At 43.1% G+C, this 23044-nt stretch overlaps 1 protein-coding gene and 1 non-coding gene across 2 annotated transcripts in view; both read right to left on the bottom strand.

The window, feature by feature from the left end:
• ATXN7L1 (ataxin 7 like 1) overlaps positions 1–23044 on the bottom strand; it is a 280551-nt gene that overhangs the window by 31779 nt on the left and 225728 nt on the right. The window contains 3 exon segments of the mRNA XM_043966547.1: positions 3735–3994; positions 4836–4918; positions 10933–11210. Of these exon segments, the coding sequence (XP_043822482.1) occupies positions 3735–3994; positions 4836–4918; positions 10933–11210 (621 nt within the window).
• On the bottom strand, positions 13441–13547 carry LOC122730176. The gene has a single exon (XR_006353390.1). It is a non-coding gene; the product is annotated as a U6 spliceosomal RNA (small nuclear RNA).

Below are 23044 nucleotides of genomic sequence, written 5' to 3'. Positions count from 1 at the left end.
TTAGGTACAGAATGTTCTTTACCCAACATCCTGCTAGTTTTCCGTCTAGAGCAGAGACCAAGGCAAAGTCCTATAGGTTAAAGGGGGGTGTTTCCAGCCAGTTTATGTATCAGGAAAGGCAGGGCTTGAGGGGGACAGTGGTAGGAAGCAGGGGTCTTGGCCTGGGGAAACTGGTAAAGAAACTATACACTTTAGCTCTTGTCTCACTGCCATTTACCCTTACCTCCCACTCTAGTAGTCTGAAAGGCAAACTTGCTCTTACTACTTTATCCAGCTTGGTTCAGGGGAGAAAAGTAGTGTCCCCTACCTGTTCTGTAGCCCTAACCTTTTTCAGACTATGGCAGAAATTTGGGGACACCAGAACTTGGAGAAAGGGAGGGAAGGGGAATTCGATAATGCTGTTCACAGAATCACAGGTGTACAATTGGGAGGGCTTGTAGAGGTCATCTAATTCAACTTCCTCACTGTACAGGTGAAGAGGCCCAGAAAGGTTGAGATTTGCATGAGGTCATACAGGTAATAAAGCGGCAGAGGGCAGCAGAGGACAGGGGAAAGAATGCTGGCCTTCAAATCAGGAAGACCTCGGTTCAGATTTTCTCTCATAGGTAGGTCCTCAATAATTTTGGTAAGAGCTGCATTTCCTTTTTAGGACACTTGAAATCAATAAGGGGTAAGTGAGTATATGTGTGTAATGTGGTGATAATGATAGTTTGCATTTATATAGTGCCTAAAATATGCAAGGGACTCTACGAAGTGCTTTATAAATATTATCTCATTTGATCCTCACAACAACCTTCAGAGGTATATGCTATTATTATCCTGAGGAAACTGAGGCAAGCAGAAGTTTAGTGACTTGCCCAAGGTCACACAGCGAGTAAGTGTCTGAGGAGTGATCTGCATGCAGATATTCCTGACAGCAGGCTCAGTGCTCTATCCATCTGCCACTGCTAAGGTGCAATTATTATCACCACCCTTCCTTCGCACTTGTATCACACTTTTATGTTCATAATTTATTTGATACTATAATTGTGTGAAGTTAAGAAGGGCAGGGATTATTATTTCAAATTAAAAGAACAGGAAATTGAAAATCAGAGAGAAATACCTTGATTGAGGAAACACAGAGAATAAACAGGAGAGCAGGAGAACTGGCTATTTACAACAGTACTGGTTCAGGGGAATCCCAAATATCTGATGAGAACAGGCTAATAGGTTCACCAGTTAGAGCTCACCCCATGTAAAAGGCAGGTCCAAGTGTTCAGCAGGTGGGACACTGGCACCTTCCTGTCAAATTTGGTCTAACTGTTCAGAGAGCTACTCTTATAGACTGTGTGAAGTAGCACCAGGATCTAGTGGATCCTGCCTCACTAAGTACAAATTATTCCTCTCTGGTTGGTTTTCAATGTCTCCCTGGCTATTACCAGTTTCTGCCTTGAGCCCTTCAGCACCAAGGACAGCTAGGAATGTGGAAAAGGAAGCTCTAGGCTATGATCTTCAAAGATTCTTAGTTAGGTTTGGGGCACAAAGGAAATATGAATGAACATAGCAGCAAAACCAGAAAATGTTTTCTCTGGGACACAAGGAACCCTGAATATTCTGAAGCTGTTCTCTAGAACTTTTTCTTGTAACGAATATGTTTATGTACGGATGCAATTAGGATTAAATTGTATATGAAATCAGGGAAAGCCATCAATACTGATGCTTTTTATAGATACCATAGAAGTAACAAAGAGAAGACAAAATTTTAAAAAACCTAGTTAGCTATATGAAAGTAATACTGATTACTTTCACTTACCATTTGTACAAGTTGTGCCATAACTACTATGCCAATCATTAAGAGGTGTTAGAGCCCTTGTAAGTTTTACTCGATTACAATACCAAACTTTCCTTATATATGCTTAGTCTTCTTGGCACTGGTTCACAACTTTGAACATTTATAGGAAGCCTTGCTTCCCATGAACTCTGTATCAAGTTTGGATCAGTGTTTTTCTTGCCTATGTTAACTCTGAAAAATAGCTTTTAAAAATGAAACTGCTAACTTCAGAACTGTGCTAATTATTCCTGCATTTCCAATGATATGCCCATATCCCATCCCCTCCAACCATTTCTGCCATATTTGCTTACTCCCCTAGTCACTAGACTATAAGAACGTGAACATATGCAGCTTCCTCAAAGACACACATTTCTTTGAAAATACAATAAAAAATGAAGAGAGAAGAGATTGCACAGACACAGACACATACACACATACATACACACATGAGCACACATGCTCATGACGAGTCTAAGGACTGAGCATGAGCCCAAGTTTTCCTTTTTGGAAGAGTGCTATTGAAACAGGCATATAAATAGACAAAATGGAGTGTAGAAGGGGGGAGAGACAAGTCTAGTACCCAACCTGAAGCTGTGAAACAGTTTTCTCATTGTGAAAGAGTTACAGTAAGACCAGACAACTTCCAGGTTTATGGTAAGGAGAATAATAAAATGATTGCAAAGCAAGAGACACTTAGAAAGTGCCATGTGTTGAACAGACAGAAAGATGAATTTGTTTCTGTGGCTGTTGCTGCTGCTAACAATAATGGCAATGTGGGCCTGCATGATGCTGGTGTCACTGTGGACTTCAATACACCCCGAGCCTTGGGCCAGTATCATAATTTCCTCTTCAGAGGGACTCCCTCTACCAGTCACATTGGACCAAACGCAAGCCCCAAAACAAGAGAAGTGATACAGAGGGGTTGCTGATTGTCTAACAACTGCTGAAATTTTTTTTTCTATTTTTCCTCCTCCTTTAAAAAACCACTACAAGCCTCTCTATACATCTCACTGAAGTCACTTTATACATTTGCTTCCTGGACACAGGTCCCCACCAGGACAGCATTCTATCTAGTCACTTTTGCAACTAGAAATCACTTTGATGCTCAAAATAGCATTTGATTTCCCACAGCAAAAGAAACATGTAGATCTTTAACTGCTCGAAAATTCAAATGAGTTTTAATTCCGTATTTCCTGTTCTCTCATTTCTGTCCAAGATGGCAAATGGAGCCCTACCAAAATGAATTAATTGTTCCCAAGAGCAATGCCTTGAGAGAAGGAACAGTTTCCTCTGTATGGAAAGGACTGAGAGAAGAATATCTTCTGCTCTTCTCATTTTCATTTCAGACTACTTCTGGGAAAGTCCCAAAGATTTCAAGAAACGTAGTTAATTGATACTAATTCAAAATGGCCTAGGATTGGTCTTTATTGATTGGTCTAAAGAAGTGGTATCAAACTCAAATAGAAACAGATTTCTGTGGGAGGCATACTGACTTAGAAAACCACAAATTAACATTATATATATTGTATTCTATTTTCATTTACTTTGTTAAACATTTCCCTATTACATTTTCATCTGGATCCTGCCTAATTGGGAGTTTTGCTGCCCAGGCCACCTGGAGGCTGAGTTTGATACCTCTGATCTAAAGGGATATCCTGACAATTCATCTGTTTATCATTTGTTTCATTATCTCTTCTGCCATCTATAACAAAGACAACAACCAGCAGATTACTAGATAAAAACTAGTGGCTGATAGAGCATCCTCCCAGCTATCTACTTCCATCTGGTAAAAAGAAGCACAAACCCTAATGGATTGCGTCTTGCTACACAGGAATGTGTAGCAACGTGACACAAGTCCTGTGCCAACAGAAACACTATCATGGACCCACAGCATGACAAAGACTTTCCCAAGGGGGAGGCTTACCTAGGAAGTACAGAATTGGGTGGTCTGGATTTTGCAGGAGATGCTACTTTCAGTTCTGGCCCAGAGTTCATTGAAGATCCCAAAAGAGAGTCTTGTGCTGGTATAGGCTGGTTCTGATGTATTTCCCTTGTTGATGGTGGAAGATGCTCTTTATCTTTAGAGACCTCTTTTTCCCTGGACCGAGCTTTGTGTTCAGCCAGAAGGATGTCAAATTGCTTTTTCCGGCCTGGGACTGCCCTCCGATGATTAAGTGAATGTGTCTAAAATAAAAGGAGGATCAAAAGAGCAGCTTCTTTGGTCAGCACGTACACCTGCTTCCCCGCTCCCTCTATTTCTGAAATTGCAATTCAGAGAAATTAAGAGATGCTGAAAAGTCAACTTTCAGGCAACGGCTTTCGGCGGCTATAAAGATGCAACCAGTACGCCAAGTGCTAGGTTAAACTGTGCCCAATATGTATATTGCTGAGCAGCGGAAGCTTTATCTAAAAATGGCATAAAATGACAACTTTCATAATGGACAACCATCCAATCAACTTTGCTGAAAAAAGCAACACGAGGGAGCTTGATTTACACCCTAATTCATGGCAAAGGCAGGCTGGCTCACTGTCCCAATACAACAGAGCCCCAATACAGAGAAGGGGAAGAGCTCCTCTCTCCATTCACGATGCTAACTGGGGCTTTTGGGTGCCCAATGACGGTTGCTTTTGGTCAGCTAATCCACTGGCAGCCCAGGTGTTGCTGGATTTGAGGCAACCAACGCACGTCATCGTTACTACAGGGTTTGCTCTCAGCAGTGCTGCTGTTGCTGCATACATAAGAATGGAGCAGGGTTTAGAACAGTGCCTGTGAGTGCCTATAAATACGATTTAGTGTCTGGCCTCACAAGTGACAAGGGAAGCCTATTTTTTTCCCCCTTAAAACGCCAGCCTGCTGGAGGCAGGCACTCTGCTCTGCTGAAAGAGAAGAAAGCATTTCCCTACAAAGAACAGCCGGGGGTCGTGTCGAAGTTCCACACCCTGCTGCGTGCAGAGTGACATGCAAACATTTCGACAACTGGCCCCAGCAAGAGCAGGAAGTATTGTTTTATGGAAAGAGAAATACCTTGCAGGTGAGTGATCTTGTGCAAGGTTTCTTTGTCTCAGGATCCAATACTCCACAGTGTTTATTTGGGTCAAATTCTCTCTCTGGTTTAAAAAAACAAACAAAAAAAAATAAGAAAGAAAAAGGAAACTAAAAAGGATTTGGCATCAAGACTACATTTAAAAAAAAATGCACATTTGCCCTAAAGACCAAAACATTGTCAGGCAATCTATTTAACTCAACCAGCAGATAAAATGCTTTTTTACCTTTTTTCCCCCTTGAGAAACACTTAGAGGAAGCTGACATATTTCCCTCTGAATCCAGAGAGTCTGTAAGAGCTGCCACTATGGACAGGTGCAGGACAAAGGACTCTCAGGGAAGACAAGGAAAGGGTGTTGTGCCAGTCCATCGTGTGTGTATGTGATTTAAAACTGTGATGTCAAAAATCAAGGTCTTTGGGTTTTCAGGCAAACCAAGCTATGTATGAAGAAGGGTCACCTGAGGAATGAGGGGTCAGTTTGTACTGAGCTGCTCTAAATGTAAAATTCTACTTTCTTTTACTTGCTATAGCTTATAGTCCTTTAACTACAGTGTTCCTTTGAAATATCCTTCTCCCTGTCTCCTCTGCCTTGCAACCCCCCCAAAACCAACTCCGAAACAAAAACCCAACAACAACAACAACAACAACAAAAAGCTCCCCTCTAGCCAGGCTTGCCATCAGAATAATTTTTAAACGGGATCTGTGATTGTGTTGGTATAGGGAAGTACCAGTGGAGAAAACTTCCTTTACCAATGCAGGCCAGGATCTCCTTTGTAAGAGCCTCAGAGAGTGGCCTCAGGAACTGAGAGGTTAAGTGACTTGCTCAGGGTCACACAGCCAGTATATGTCGGAGGTGGAAGTTGAGTCTAGGTCTTTCTGACTGGGGCTGGCTCTCTATTTAAGCAGGCCAATATGTCCCCCTATCAGAATCTGAGCTATCGGAGAAAACCAAAACTAAAACCAAGAAAATCCTTCAACCCTTTCTGGCCAGGGCATGTTTCTGGTAGCATCCCAGCACAGGCCAGGGAATGGATGAATGTGTATATAGGAGTCAGACTGAAGCCGCACATCACTAGCAGGCAGATACCTCCTAAACACTTAACAGCAGTTGGGGGGGGGGGTGTTTTTCTATCAGGACAGGACAAGAAGTCCTGTTTTGATTGGTTGGAGAGATGGGAGAATGAAAAGGTTAGCTTTCATAGGCTCCTGCAAACTATTCTGTCCCAACGTCAATGCTGATCACTACTAGGGATGCCCACCTTATGCTTAATCCTTTTGGGGGCCTATTACACTTTCTGGGACCACCAAAACCCCTTTTTGCTGCCCACAATCCTTTGACTTTCTGAATGTATGGCCAAGGTATAACCCAAGCTCAACTCTGTTTATCACCTTTTACAAAATGGAAGACGACCAATGGGTTCAGTGGTTGGTGGGGACAACCCCTTGGAGGTCCAGGGTGTTTATTCTCTATACCTTTTGGGGAACCTCCGTGGGGTGCTATTGCTCCACAATAGATACTACTCCAAAGGCATTACAAAGAGCAGCCTGTAAAGAATTAACTGTTATTTGAGGTTTTTATGCCTCGGTGCACACTGGCCTGGGGCTTCGCAAACCACATGGTGCTCCACCCACTGGTTGTAGCCGTTGCCATGGCGCTGGCACCTCACGTCATCGCCACTCCCCAATGCCTACATGGGCCTAGCAAAATTATAATGATTGGAAGCCTAGTGAGGGCAGTCATGTGACTGTCAGAGCGGCCATCCCATTGGCTGGGGCTGTGTGGGGTTTTGCTGGGATGGGGGAGGAGAATTGGGCATTCTAGCTGGACACTGGAAGGACAGTTCTGCTGCATATTCTCAGCTGATTCCTGGGTGGTGGTACCTTTGCAGGTTGCATAATTTCCCTTTCCCCATTTTATTTCCTTTCCCTTGATCCTACTGATCCTGTTTGTGTGTGTGTGTTTTTTTAAGTTAGTTCTTGTTAAAATAAATCTTGTTCTGTTTTGAGGGAGGCTGCGGGTCTCCTTCCTTGCCCCAATATTGCAGCGAGCCACTTAGCTAATACTCCCCAATTAAAAATTGGTCCCCTCAAGCCTTGGATGGCTAACTCGTCTTGTTTGGGAGGGACTCCTAGAAGATATGAGAAGAGCAGAGTCCTGAAGCCATTTACTGGGTCAAGGCTTGCTACTATGCTTGAGGTCCCTGGATGACAGAAGACAGACCCAAGAAAAGATGATCCTAACACACACACATCTGACCAGGTCACTCCCCTATTCAATCGAATCCAATGGCTCCCTATAGCCTCCAGGATCAAACAGAAAATCCTCTGTTTGGCTTTTAAGCCCTTCACAACCTGGCCAGCTTCCTACCTCCCCATTCTTGCATCTTATTTCCATCTGCACATTTTACAATCCAATAAAGTCTTTGTTATTCCTTGTACAAGACACACACCTCTCCACTTAATGCATTTTCCCTGGCTGTCCTCCATGCCTGGAATGCACTCGACCATTAGGAAGCCATTAGGCTTCCTCCTAGTCCCAGCTAAAATCCCACCTTTCCTGGTTCTCCTTAATGCTGACGCCTTCCCTTTGTCGATTATTATAAATTTATCCTGTATATGCCTTGTTTGTACATAGTTGTTTACATGTTCTAGCCCTCATTAGACTCTGAGGTCCTCAAAGGCAGGGGCTGTTTTTGCCTCTCTTTTTGTCCCCAATGTTTATCATACTTCCCGGCATATAGCAGACACTGAATAAATGCCAGTTAAATGGTTAGAAGGGGCTAGGCAGCACAGTAGACCTGGAGTCAGGACACCGCTAGCTGTACAACCCCTAGGAAGTCACTTATCTCCACCTGCTATAGTTTCCTCATGTGCAAAATGGGAATAATAACAGTACCTACTTCGCAGGGTGGTTGTGGGAATAAAATCTGTCGATATTTGTAAAGCACTTTGCAAACCTCAAAGAGTGTTATAAATGCTAGCTATCACCACTGCTGCTATTGCTATTGACTTGAGCTGGTAGCTAGTTTCCTTTTCATATTTTGTGACAAGGGCCATCTATGTTAATACAAGGGAAAAGTCTGAATCGCCAATTTCTCTGAAATATTCACATCTTTTGGGATAGGTGACTTTTCCATGGTGTCCACTCTCAATTTCTCCCACTGAATCATGTTTAGCAGGGATCACAGAATCGTAGAATTTCAGCGTTAGAAGGCACTGTAGTGGTCATTTAGTCCAACTGGAGAAAAAATCCCTCTCAAATATTCTGAGCATGTGGTCAGAGAGTCATTGCTTCAGGGCCTCCAAAGAAGAGAAGAATCCACTTTGTCCAAGGTATGACATCCCATATTTGCATAGCTCTAATTTTTAGGCAGTTTTCCCCAACATAAAACCTAAACATGCCTTGGTAACTTCTACCCTTTGTTCCTGGTTCTGTTGTCTAGTGCCAAGGAGGGTTAAGTCTAATCCCTCTTTCATATGAAGACCCTTCAAATATTTGAAGACAGTGATCGTGAGTTTTCTTTCTGTAAGTTAAATAACCACAGTTCCTTCAACTGATTTCTTTTCTGGTATGAACTTGAAACCCTTCATCGAGTTCGAATCCCACCTGTGATGTTCCTTATATGACCTCAGGCAAATAACTTAACTTCTCTGGACCCTCAGTTTCCTTATCTATAAGATGAGAAGAGTGTTGGACTGAAGGCCCTGAGGCCTGTTTCTAGCTCTAGCTCTATCCATGGTGCTATGAGCATTCTGGTTGTCCTCCACTGGACACTTCCCATTCTCCATGCCCTTTCTAAAATGTGGCTCCCAGGGATGAACACAACATTACACACAATAATGGGCTTTGTACAACAGCGACATCTCTTCCTCATTCCTGGAAGCTGAAAGTCTCTTATAAGTGCCCCTCACTGCAGTCATTTCCCTGGCTTTCTCAGAGAGGAGCCCAGAAGCTCCTCAGATGAAGTTTTAAACTTGCTGCTCTATTTAAGAGGGACAACGTAGGGTCACAGAAAGAGCCTGGGCTAGCTATGGGACCCTGGGCATGTCACTTCATTTTTTTAGCCTCAGTTTCCTCATGCATAAGTTGGGATAGCAGCAGAACCAACAGTACCCTTCTGAGGATCAAATGAGATAATGTACGTAAATGCTTTACAAACTTCAAAATGCTATATAAATTTAGCTAATATTTTGAAAATGATGACAACAAAGGCTCCCCTGGATATGGGTGGTGGTGGGGGGTTTGTGTGGGTAGAAACTGAATATGGGATAAATGAATTTAATGGAGAGTCCTGATGGTTTCTATAATGGAGTGAGGTGGGGGAAGAGATAGTTGTAAACCGAGCAGATTTTGCTCAGACTGAAAAATCTGTCTGGATGGTTGCTGGTACAAAGTCTGAAAGTAGTGAATGGAAGTGTTCCATTTTAAAGAAACAGAGATGGGAGTGGGGGGTGGGGTGGGGGTGGAGGAGGGGTGTGAATAAAACAGCCTTTAGTCCTAAGCCAAATTCCCCAGCAGGTTTCTGCCAAAGTGCCTTTTATTTTTGCTTCATTTTTAAGAGCTGCAAACAGTTAGGACTGGGGGCACCATTTCCCTGTGAGCTGCTCTCAAGTCATTAAGAAAGAAACTGAGGTGGAAGGCGCTCAGCCCACCCTGGCATGGACCCCAACCCCCCTCTGAGCAAACACCTCACACTGTTTGGGAGCTGGGCCATTCAGGCAGGGGCAGAAAGATGGCTGCCAAGTGTGAAAGAGAGGTGGAAAAAAAAGGAAGAGGCAGAGAGATTACAAAAAAACCACACCATCAAAAACAAAAACCCAAACCAAACCAATGACAACAACCTTTCTTCCTTTCCCCTTCCCCCAAACAGCAGTAACAAAAATCTGGACTGGTGTGCAGGGTCACATATTTATCATAGAAATGAAGTGAATGCCTTTGGATATATCATATCTGTGTCCGTACTATTTTAAAAAAAATCTTTCCATTCACTTCTGTGAGACAAAACTATAAATTCCCATTCATAAGAATAGGCAGGGGCATGGAGTCTGTGAGGCAGCATCAGGCACAATATGGAAAACTTGAGTCCCTGACCCCAAACCTTGCCATGCCAATGAATAGCGCATGCTGAGCATTTAAGGCAAACTTGATTCACAAGCTTTCTCTGGATTATACTGGAATGTCGAAAGTCTTATCTTTAATTGTGTCTCTACTACAGATATTTTCTACAAGTCCCCCTACCCCACCACTACTCCACTCTGGTGCGGTTTTTCTTTTAGCTTGCTGTTGGTATGGGTCTTGCACCCGCAGTGTCTCCAGTGGCACCTGAGCTGACAAATCTAAACCAATGCCCCATTCATGTAGGGGATCCGGTTGAAAACAACAACAACAACAAAACCAGCTTGAGAGATCACTCAGTCCTAAAAGGAACCAACTCAGGGGTGGCCAGGCAGGGCTGCTCAAGTGACTGCTCTTGGGAGCACTGAAGCCAATCCCAATGACAAAAGCCACTGTCAACAGCTCTGGCTTGGGCTTTTCTTAAAGAGAACATTGAACCAATCGAGTGGCGGAAGCTGGAGCAGGAAAACCCCGATTGAACTTGGAAACCTACCATGAAAAAGGGCAGAGGCTGAATTTCCTCCTTTGAAACCTATTGGCATGACCGTCCCTAATCTCCACTGAGCCCTTTGAGAGACGTCATTGAGAGCTTTCCTAAGCCACTGTTGAAAGTTACTAGAGTGAGTCAATGAGCCTGTCTGTCAGCGGAAAATGGCTGTGCAGAACTAGATTGCTACAATGGCCCTGGAAATATGTGGATTTGTTGTTGTTATTGTGTGGTTGGAATGGCCTCTGCTGGATGACAGGGCACTTAAGCAGAGATACAGATTTAATTGGATCCTAATAATACTCAAGCCACTTTAAACTGGGATTTTGTTAATGAATGCTCTTTCAAGTGGGGGCTCTTTGCAGGTCAATCACACCTGTGACTCCCCTTTCATAGGATGAGCAGCCTTGCTTGGCGGCAACAGGGCTGATAGGAGCTAGGGAGGGAGAGGGGGCCAGCAGGCTGCCACACCTACCTGAAAGTCTCTTGTAAGGCTTGTTGCTTTTGGCGCCATTTTGGTGTTTCTTGTCTACTGAGGGAGATACGATTCCTTTGCCATTCAATATCTTCTCTGGTGACGGTGGTACCGGCTTGGACATCAATACCGGTTTAACTAAAGGTGGGGTAGGCACAGCAGAGGAAGAGGTGGCAGAGGTCACAGGAGTAGCGGTTGCTGAGTTCATTTTGACATTGGCACCGTCTGCCTTCACTAGGTTAGGAATTTTCTCTAAACTGACTATAGGAACAGGAACACTGCAAAACAAAGAAACAAACACAAATTCTTTCTTTGATGCATCATGTCCACTGAGGGGAGATGTTCACCCGACCCCACTCCATGATCATTTATTTGTAATAACCCCGGTGATGTGGGCTGTAGGGAGTTCCATTTTGCTGGGAGGGGAGAGTCATGACCAAGAGGAAAAATGGTATCTCTGGTCAGGCCTGGGCCCAGGAAAGGCATCGCAGCTGACCTCTTCCTTCTCCCCCACCCATATCCTGCTTGATTGCCATGGGTCATTACACTGCTCCCCCCCCCCCCCCGTGCCTGCCCCCGGGGTCCCCCTCCCCAGTCTCTTTAAGTTGGTCTCATCTGTAAGATAGCCCCTTTGGCGGCACAATGTCCCTGATGTGATGCTCAAGGAGAGATGCTGTTTGTTACCAAAGAAAGTGTGCCACTTGCTCAAACACTTGCTCCCCTCGCTTGCTCTAGCAGGCAGCTAAGACGCCCATCCTCATCCTGATCAGGCCTGACATCTGCTTAGCTCGGGAGTGCTGACAGGATCACACAACACGATGCGATGGCTTCGGGCCAGAGGACCGCACAACATGCTGTCTGAGGGCTTCTGGATTGCTCTCATTTCCTGGGAACGGGCTAAAATGGAGCGAGCCGCCGTGTAACATTATCTAATATCCCATTTTAGTCAGCTAGTTATGTAAATGGGCAATTCTCTGAAGCTGGCAGCTTTCTTTCCATGATGAATTTTAAAAAGGCAGTATATGAAGGTCTACTTTCACTCCTTAGAATTAGCACTAATCACAGTCATTTCTTCCCGAATACCTGCACAGGAGAGTTTTTAAATGGGGTTAGTCATTTCTAGGGATCTATGAGGGACTTGGACATAAGCTAGGTCCCTGAATGAAAAGGGTCAAATTTCCTTTAGGCTCTGCATGGGCTCCAGGAGAACCTCTGCATTCTCCCTCAAAGCACAGGTTGCTTCTTTAGCTCTTGGATGATCTGGGAGCCAAGAGCCGGGCACTCAAGTCTCCTTAGGAATATAAAATGACAGACCAGGTACAGTTAAGCTTTTTTGGTCCAGTGGCTACTAAAGGGGCATCTGAGAGGTACTGGGGGTGGGGAGCACAGTGGATTGAGTACTAGACCTGGAGTCCAGAAAAACCTTGGTTCAAATCCCGCTTTCAGACACTTAATTGTTGTGTGATCTTGGGTAACTCATTTAGCTCCTCTGAGACTCAGTTTCCTCATGTGTGAAATGGGGTAATAACAGTCCTTACCTCATAGGGTTGGTGTGAGGATCAAACAAAATAGTTCATGTAAAGCATTTCGTAAACATCAAAATGCTTAATAATAATAATAATAATAATAATAAATAACTTCTCCTGGAAATTGTATAGAGTTAAGGAAGAATATTTCACATCCATAGAGATAATGAGCTTCCCCCCTTCTCTAAGTCTCACGAAATGTTGATTTGATCAACTTATTAATTTAATAAATCATTATGGTAACTTTTGTCCCTAGCCTCCTTCCTCTTTTTAAATAGAAGCACAGATGCTGTTTACAGATTCTCAACATCCTGGAAGGCAAATATTGGACCAGACAAATCTACTGTGCTGGTTGGGAATCTGGAATCTGTCCACTCCTGGATTCTTTCTAAGACACTCTTCTCCTTGGACTGAGAAAAAGTTACACAAGAGTCTAGGTTTTTCAACAGGGATAAGCAGGCTGGTGGTTTGGGTTAAGATGTGAAACCATTACTACTTCAAAAATTTCCAGGAGGTAAAATGGTGTCTAAACTATTCTAGACACAACTGGACATCTGTTAATTTCTAAAATCTGTCTCAAAGCACTCAAATACATCGAAGGACCAAAATGCCACTGAAAAAGAGAACTTGCAAACTTTTTTTTTTTTTGCAAACCTTCTCGTCTAAAAACAAATGAGAAAAATGAAAACTATACATACACATGAGACAAAACCGCAAACTTCTAAGCTGTACCAGGGATTTAGGGTTACCAGGAACTCTTTTACCTCTTTTTCCCCCTTTCCTTCCTTTCTTCTTTATGCATACCTGATAGCTGATTAACAAATAACCGCTTATTTCGTTCTTAATTCCTGTTCTAACATACTGCCTTTTATTTCGAGTACTCTTTATTTCTGTTATTTTATTTCTATTCTTTGAGTGTGGATGAGGTACATCTAAGTCCCTGATCAAGAAGGAATAAACATATCTTATAACTGCCCTTTTGTTTTCTTTGGAATGCTTCCCGAATTTGCATGTCATCCTTGTGCAGGGGCCATGCTAATCTTCTCTGTATCGTTCCAATTTTAGTCTATATGCTGCTTAAGCAAGCACTGTCATCCATCTTTGGATAAAAAGGAAGGGCAAGGGAAGGGAATTAGCACAAATATAGCACTTACTACGTGCCAGGCACTGTGCTAAATGCTTCACAAGTATTTCATTTGACCTTTGAAACGACTCTTTGAGGTAGGTGCTGCTATTATCATTTAACATCTAGGAAAACTGAGGCAAACAGGGTTAAATGACCTGCCCATGGTCTCATAGCTACTAAGTGTCTTAGGCTGGATTTAAACTCAGGTCTTCCTGACTCCAGGCCCAGCACTCTATCCACTGAGTCACCTCAATGCCTTGAAGAACCGCTTGTACAGTGGAAAATGCACTGGGGTTTTGAACCCACAGAATTAGATCCCTGGCTTCATCACTTATTAGAGCTATATGACCTGGGGCAAGTCACTCATCCATGAGCCTTGACGGTCCTCACCTGAAAAATGAGGATAATAATCCTTGTCTTATCAACCTTTTGGAGCAGTTCTGAGGAAAGCCCTTCCATACAGGGCAGCAGAAATGTGAGCACTTATTAAAATGAGTCTGTGACCTACCAAATAAAGTTCAGGAAAGGGGATTTGAACTTCTCAGTTCTAGTCTAATCTCTTGCTTGGCAACTCTGTCAAAGACAAGTGAATTACCGATTTAGAGCTGAAAAGGTCCTTACAGGGCATCTAATCTCCATATTTAACAAATGAGAAAAGTGAGGCATAGAGAGGCTAAGTAAGTCACTTGTCCAAAGTCACAGAGGTAGTAAGGGACAGAATTGGGATTTGAACTCAGGTCCTCCAACTCCAAAATCAGTTCTTTCCCCACTGTAGCATGCTGCCTTCTGAGCCTTTTGGGGCCCTTGTTACCCATTCACCAAACAACCCAGCAGAGTACTGGGTACATAACTTAGAACATTTTAACTTGAACAGAATAACCCAAGGAAATTGTGAGAACTGATCCAAATACAGTATAAAAAGCTAAGTGTTTAATGTAGCATGCTGCATTTCCCCCCAGAAGTACATAGCCAACTAAGACTTGGCTTCCCCAAATCAGCCACAAAATTATAAGATGTAGCCAGTCCCTGTTCTTTGAGAAAGTGCCAATTGTTTCATCTCCTTAGAGCTCTGTCATCCCAATTATGTTTACTTATACTTTGACCAGGTAAGATAACATACCTACTGCCTATCTCCTATTTTGAGCTTTCTGCTAATGGATAATGGAGTGCTCGTTTACTATTCGTAAGCTGCTAGTTAGTATTCCTAGAAATCCTGCTGGGCCCTAATTATCCCCGGCCCTGAAAACCTCAAATATATGGAGGCTGATAGCAGAATCACAATGAAATTACCCAATAGGGGAACGAACTCATCAGGAGCCTGAAAAAGAGCAACATCCCAATTCTTTAAAGTCCCAATCTTATTTTGGAAGAGGGTAAAATTTGGAGAGAGTCTGGACAAACATCTATCAAAGAATTCCAAATGTAATGTGATCAGTGTTGGACTTCTGCCCGGCAAAGTTCCATGATGCTGAGCTATGGGGTAGAACTTTCCCTGGGGTGCCATTTTCAAGGGTCCAATACATCCCATATGCTACAATTGGGGACCAAGGCTATGGAGCAGAGGAGGCAGAGCTTGGCACCTGCTATCGCTGATTACTTACTTGGTCACTCTTTTCCTCCCTAGAAAAATACAGGGTTGCCCTCAAGTCCCTGGGAAATTGTCCAAACGTCCTTCTGAAGTAATGTGATTCTAGCTAGAGCCAAGGAGGAGGCTCTGCTGAGAATCAACAGAAAAGAGAAAGCGGCAACTATGATGGTTGTAGGGGAAGAGAGCCCAGGAGCCAAAACACATCACCAGGAGAAAGGAAGAGGAAGAGAGAGAAGTGAAAATCATACCTATGTGACCTTACCACCCTCATCCCACCCAGTATAAATGGCTGCCATGGGCTCATCCCAGTATTCAGGCTCCTTTCTTCGCTGTTACTGGCAACAGTCTTGAATCCCTAAATCAGTGAACAGAGGAGGAAATGTATGCAAGATTGTGCCATACACAATTTGGAAAATAAATCCCAGAGGTTCTCAACTTTTTTTTTAAATAAGCAGAGCATGAAACTGACCCCAAACTTGGAGAGCACATCCCCCTCCCTCTGTCACTCCCCACTTTTTCACTTTACTTGCTTATTAGCATTTCCCTTGCTCTTCTTATAATCTAGGGCAGGAGCTCCAATTTCTTGGAGAGACTTCAAGGGGTCTCTGAACTTGAATGGAATCCCCCCCACCAAACAACTATTTCTGAGAGAAGGTCTACGGGCTTTACTGGACACACGAGTTTTAAGAATTCCTGCCCTACAGTAAGAGAGAATATGTGCGGTAAACATCTCTGGAAAGTTTTCTTCTCTATCCTTGTCTTTCTGGCTTCCCATCACCCTCAGTGTCTTTGCCTTTGGACTCTCTTCTCTCTCCCTCCCTCTTTATGCCCATCCCCCTCAGTTTCCTTGCTCCAGCTTCTTTCCCAGGACATAATGGGACTAAACAGGAATTGCCTAGGAGTGCACTCTTCTGAGGAATAGAGTCCTGAAGAACAAGGTAAAGATGCCCTCATTTTGGAGGTGAATTAAAGCATGCTTTCATTACTTCTCCAATAATGGGACTATGCATCTCCTTTTCTGTACCTTATCATATTAAACACTTTAAAGGGACGACAGATGGCAACGAGTAGCCTCCAATTTGTTGCCTACGTGGTTTGTTTCTGTCCTGTTTGTCAGGGTGGTAAATCTAGCCATCATCACGCAGGTCTGATGGCTCAGTTGCTGTCACTTCCTTCCCCCAGTTACAAGGAATTCCCCTATTCCCTCCCAGAAGCCTCACAATTAGTCACATTTACCCACTCACTATCGTCCTCTTTGCAAGCAGTGTGTGAAAGAGAAGGCTGATTCTCTGATCTTCTCCCGCTGGCTCCATAGCCTGTTTTGTTCGCTTGGGATGAACTCTTTAAGGGAGCACGGGCCAGCAGCTTGTTTCCCTGCTGGGTGTAATATACTGGGAGTAGTTATCTCCTTGTTATCTCCGTACCTCTGCACGGCTGTCATGGAGAGAGGATCGCACAGTCAGGGACCACCCTCCCTCATCCCCGCTATGGAAAACATGGGCTCCCTACAATCGAGAGCATTTTGCTATGCTGGGGGACAATCCGCCCACTTCTGTTTGTGCCCCTCTGTTAACTGCACATCCTTCTTCTAATGTGCTCGGCATGTAGAACTTGCCTTTTCTAGCCAAAGTGACTCTCTGGCCTTCACAAATAAGGTTCCTCTTACATTCATTTACACTGGGTGCTTTTCACACAGCCCCCCTCACCACCTGCCCTCTGCCCCCTGCCCCGCTCCTTTCTGTTTTCAATGGAGCTGAGGCAGATTATCTCAACTTCCATTTGAAGAAGTGGGCTTCCATACTCATAGATCCAGCTGCTATCAGAATAGTTATACCTTATTGATGTTCATAATTTACTGTTTCATCATTGTCAACAAATATGTCTTAAGAAATGGAGAATTTTAGAGTCAGGAGGTCCTTAGAAATAGGTTTGCAAACATGTTTCCCAATCATCCTTATACTTACCAGCACAGAAACAAGATGCATTTATTGAGTCAGGGCCTCAAAAACACAGCACCACTGCTGTGGACTATATTTTTAATGAAAATTCTTAGTTATCCTCAAACTAATTTCTTTTAGGAACCTGTGTTCATAGGCCCAGTCTAGGAGCTTTTCATCCATTTGACCTTTTGGGAGCCCAGAAAGGTCCATTCAATCTAGTCCACTCTCCTTGGAGGTAGGAAACAGCATCACACCCTCCCTGATGGACCAGCACTGTTTTATTTTGAAAGACCTTAATGCAGATGATTCCATAATCTCTACTGATTTCCCCCTTTTAGAGTGATGATTAGGAAATGATCACCTGTATCTTTCAAATCGAAACAAGACTTGGGAAGACCTTTAAAAACCACAATATCATCAATGAGGATGTGAGATTTGTAAATATCTAGGGGTCAAGTCTGAAAACTGGAAATCTCTGAATACCAAACATGTCACACAGTGGGTATCCAATAAATGTTTGCTGAATGGATGTTATCTCCTATAAAGAAACACTTGGGGAAAAATTCCTTATACATTCAGGTGGCAAACACCTTCATGAGCATGGATTACAAGCATAGCCTGGGAAATAAGACAAACAGAAAACTCCAAACCTGTCAGACCAAACCAACTCTTTTCTGAATATTAGGCCATGGAAAGAGAAAGCACTGCAGGTATTCTTTTTCAATTCTACAAAGGCTTTGAATTCTCTCCTCCATGACATATCCTCTCTAAGTCATGGAAATATCTACACCATATAGTTCTTAGGTGGGTACACATTTGGCTACAGAGGCAGAACCAGACAGATTACTGTTGAATCACTGCCAACTTAGGGGCCATGCTAGGAGGTGTGGCACAGGGGTTTGTCCTTTTATGGCATTTTCATCAACGACCTCTGTGACAGAACAGAAATTGGGCTCATCAAGTTGACTGAGGTTCTCAAGGCTGAAAAGTTGATCAGCTTCTTAGAAGGTAAGGGTTAGAATTCCCTTCACAATGATTTTGGTGAGAATTTAAAACACTTGAAAACAAACAGAATGAAGTTTGACAAGGACCAATAATGCTAAGTTGAAGATCCAGGTATCAGGTCATCACTTCAGGCTGGACATGAAGTTCTCATCCTTGAGGTCTACTGAGTTTCTGATTGGTAAGCATTCTTATCTTGGCCAAACCCATTCTCTGGCTTTCTCCATTCCATACCACACCATGCCACCAGGTTGTGCTATCTCACACGTACTTCCTTCTCATCCTCTAACCTGGTTTCCAATTCTAGCTCTGAAAACACATCAACTCAACACTACCATTCCTGGAAAGTATGAGTCAATTGTTGTATGGGTCTACTCACTACCCCTGTGATATCCTTGTTCAAAATATTTCTTTCTGGGGGCGGCCAGGTGGCGCAGTGGATAAAGCACAGGCCCTGGATTCAGGAGTACCTGAGTTCAAATCCAGCCTCAGACACTTGACACTTACTAGCTGTGTGACCCTGGGCAAGTCACTTAACCCCCATTGCCCCGCAAAAAACCCCCACAAAAAAACAAAAAAAAAATCCCCTTCTTTCTGGCCATCACTCCTCTATATATGTTGTATTCCTCTATTTGAAGGTAAGCCCCTTGAAGGTAAAGACTTTCTTGCTTATTTGCATGAAATCAAATGATATAACCTGTATAGCAAACTTTGCAAATATAAAAACACTACTATAATTATTATGAGAAGAAATCTTGGGGTATTGGCTAGTGCTGTTTAGGAACATGATACACAGTGGAGATTACTGCTGATTATATAGACATTTCAAGAGAAGAAACCACTGTGTACTCTTCTAGACACCAGCTGTCTCCAAAGTGGGATTCACAGCCTTGGATCAAAGGATGTGATCAACTAATGGAGGCTGGGAAGATGGTTTGCACCTCACACTTCTGGTGATGGCCCACTTCAGTGTATCAAAATATACAACATAGCCAGACCTACCCTTAATCCTCCCTGTCCCACATATTATTCTATCTTCAAGGTGTAAGATACTAATGTAATTCTCCCTCTTTCACCTTCAGAGGCAGTCATTGGCCCCTAAGGGCAGTTATAACCTAATTACTAAATGGATACTCATAGCAACAGCTCCATAGATGCCACTGGGAAACTGACTTCTCCTCCATCCCTCATGAAGCACACTTACCCTCTGTCCTATAGGTTGCCTTTTGGCTTTCATACCCTTCAGAGGGTGGGCTACACCCTGGGGCAGTAAAAATTCAGTCAATGAGCATTTATTAAATACTTACTATGTGCCAGGCACTGCCCTGAGAACTCGAACAGTAAGACCCTTGCTTTTGCATCACCACTACTCTTTTTTGTTTTGGGTAAGACAGAGTGAATCTCATATCATGATTAGGCACGGGCAGGTTGTAATCTGCCCTGAAGATTTCATGATATTAACTTTCCCCCCAAAACTCACCCCTCTTTCAAATTTCCACATTTCGGTCAAGGGCATAGCTATCCTTCCAGTCATTCATGTTGACAACCTTTGTGTCACCTTTAATTCCTCACTTATACCTCATGGAAAAATTGTGTTGTTTCTATCTCCACAACATTTCCCCTACTTGTTCCCTTCTCTCCCCGAACATAGCCTCCACTCTAATTCAGGCCCTTTTCACCTCTCACACTTGGACCATCACAACAGCCTTCTAATTGGTTATCTTCCATCACATCTCTCCACTATCCAATCCCACCCTCTCCACAGCTGCAGGAGTGATTTCCCAAAAATCCCTTTCTGCTATTTCACCATGTCACTCACTCACTCACTCAATAAACTGAAGTGGTTCTCTATTGATTCTAAGACCAAACATTATGTCATCTTTGCTTTGTCTCCTTGTCTAAGTTTCGTAACATATAATATACCATTATCAGCACAGAAGTACCTGAAGATGATTTGTGTGTGAATAAGCAAATATATATACATTGGGAGTACATGGTCAAATTTTTCTTACTAAGAGAGGTGCAGTGATCAAAAATGTCTAGAGACCCCTGGTCTGAGATAGCTATGGTTTTCTTGTTTGTGGGGATGTGGAAGAGAATTGAACATTGAGATTCCCAGAAGTCAGAAGGTCTCTTGTTGGGAGATATCTTCCAGGTACACTGATATGCACAAAAAATGCCTTACTATCTGAGGAAGGGTAGGCAAGAAAAAAAATAGGGGTAGGTAAATGATGATGAAGAAGAAGATGATTTTTTTATGATGATGATCTTAACTGGCATTTATATACCCTTTAAGGTTTACGAAGTGCCTTCCACAAACTATCTCATTTGATCTTCACAACACCCTTATGAAGTATATGCCATAGGAATTATGATCGTTTTATGGATGAGACAAACACCTGAGGTTCCGAAAGGCTGAGTAATTTCCTTTGGACACATCAGTGTCTAAGCTAATATTCAAACCCAGGTTTTCCTGAGTGGAGTGGACTTAGTCCTCTTATAGTGGATTATAAGGCCTCCTAGAAGACCTAGAGCTGGAAAGAACCGTAGAAGATATCTAGTCCAATACCCTCATTTTACAGATGAGGAAACTGAGACCTATAAAAGTTAAGTGACTTGCCTAAGGCAACAAAAGTAGTAGGTGGCCAGGATTTGAACTCAGGTCCCATTTCTTTTCCAGTTCAGCACGCTTTCTGATGCAACCCCACTAAATTAGTGATGCTGTGACTAAGGCAACAAAGAATTCACTTCAGTAAAATTTTTAGGATTTGACTTTACCCATTGGCAGAATAAATTGCCACCACTTAATACAGTGTAAGTGACACCAGTCAGCACTGTACCCCTACCCCCTCAGACCAGAAGAAAACAAATTGTACTTCAGCTGCTCATTGATGTCTGAAATTCTTTTGACCAGGAGCAGCATTTTTTTCTTCCACAGTAGTTTTTGGGAGAAGAAATGGCAACTCAAATTCACATTAAGGTCTAAATGTCAGATAGCAGATCTTTCCTAAGAATAGGTTTTGACAGAAAGAAGAGGAAAGAGAGAAGTACGGGACTGAGCCCTGGATGATAAAGGGGAAGGAAGTCTGATGGGACAGAGAGTCATGAATGAACAAACACAGAACTGAGAGGTGGGGGGTCTAAAGAGAAATGTCACTTGGTACAGAATTTAGTTTTGAGCCAACCCTGCTGTAGAAAAATAATGAAGTGGGAAAGTTACTGTCTTCAGCCACCAGATGTCGGTGTCCAGAAGGAATCCTCTTTCAGGCTAATAATGGGCTCCCTTGGAGCTGTGGGTAATGCTGACTTTGCTTCTGCATCCCCTCCTAGAGCCATATGTGCTGAGCACTTCGCTCATACCAACAAAACTGCCAGTGTGGATGAAATAGGGGGCAGGAGGGAAGGCTTGGAAGGAGCACTGATAGACCCAAGAGAGAGAAAACTCCTTCTCCATTTCCAAGTCAAAGCTAAGGAGGGAGGGGAGAGGCCACCTCTTTGGGTGACCTCAAGCACCTCTGCTAGAGTGCCCGGGGGAGGGCAGGAGTGACTCCTGGGGCCTCTTCTCCGACATGCTTATTCATTCAGAGGGAAGTCAGGAATAAAAAGGACTGGGCCTAAGTCCTAGAGTCTAGGTCATCCAAAATCAGCTGATTTGGCACACACATATCAGCACCCTGATCTCTGCCTGGTATTGCCTTGTTTGACCTGTTGCCCCCAGAAGGAAATAGGGCCCCGTGGCCCAAGTAGCCCCAAGGATCTTGTTCAGCCTTCAGGTAGTTCTAGTTTTCTGCTCTGCCCTTTTTCTTTTTCAGTCATGGAATCTAAGAATTTTAAGGCTATTAGAAATTTGAGATATTATCTTGTCCCTGCAAACCTAAGCATATTTTTTCCCTTAATCTTTTAGAATATTCTCCTTTTCAAAGCTTTTAAGAAGGGATACTTACTGGGAAAGTGTAGCAAAGTCACAAATGCAAATACATCACTCCCTTCCCCCCAAGCAGGCACACTCTCCCCTCTACACTTGGTGGCCCCTGGGGAAAGTGGAGTCAAACATAAAGTGGTTGCTACAAAACACTTAGGAGAATAAGATTCCACAGCTTCCTCCCGTGGCCTCATTCTAAGGTCAGGATTTTTTTTTTTTTTTTTGCTAGGGCTAACTTAAATCCTTTCCCCTGCAGTTTAAATTTGCTTTCCCACTTTGTCCTCAGCAGAGGAACAAAAAAACCACAGAAATCCATCCATTAGTCTACACAAGAAGGAATTCTTCATATATAGGGGCTGACCAATGTATTGGCTGACCAATCCCAATCCTCTAATCTTTGTGTCTTTACATTTCTCAGCACTTAGCAAGGAGTGACTGAACTGGAAGAAAGCACCAAAAACCCCCTGTTCCATAAGTTCTTCATATTGTTTTCTAGTTACAAATTCTGAATCAGCCATGGACTTTCTGTTGTTGTTGCTGTTGAGGCAATTGGGGTTAAGTGACTTGCCCAGGGTCGCACATCTGAGTTAGTAAGCTTACAAGCATCTGAGGATAGATTTGAACTCAGGTCCTCCTGACTCCAGGGCTGGTACTCTATCCACTGCACACCTAACTGCCCCTAGTTATAGATTTCTAGTAATAGACTGATTCATGCTGAATACAATGAGAGAATCATTCTAATGGTCTTATACAGTTTCCTCTTAGGAAGCTATTGATACACATTCCTCTATCATTCGTGCTTGTGGGTTTTTTCTTAAAAGCAGTATGCCCTCATGAAAGGTATGCATTTGCCTGTTTTAAGTGTTTTCCTTTTTTAAAAAAATTAGTCTTCTATTTCCATTTTTGCATTAGCTATTTTTTTCACATATAACTCTCCTCTTCCTTCCTTTGTTCTTTCTTTACTTTTTTTTTTTTTTGCAGGGCAATGAGGGTTAAGTGACTTGCCCA

The sequence above is a fragment of the Dromiciops gliroides genome, chromosome 5, assembly GCF_019393635.1.
Source record: "Dromiciops gliroides isolate mDroGli1 chromosome 5, mDroGli1.pri, whole genome shotgun sequence".
NCBI classification, from domain to species: Eukaryota; Metazoa; Chordata; class Mammalia; order Microbiotheria; family Microbiotheriidae; genus Dromiciops; species Dromiciops gliroides.
The sequence above is the reverse complement of the archived record's forward strand: the minus strand, read 5'-3'. Positions and strand labels throughout refer to the sequence as shown.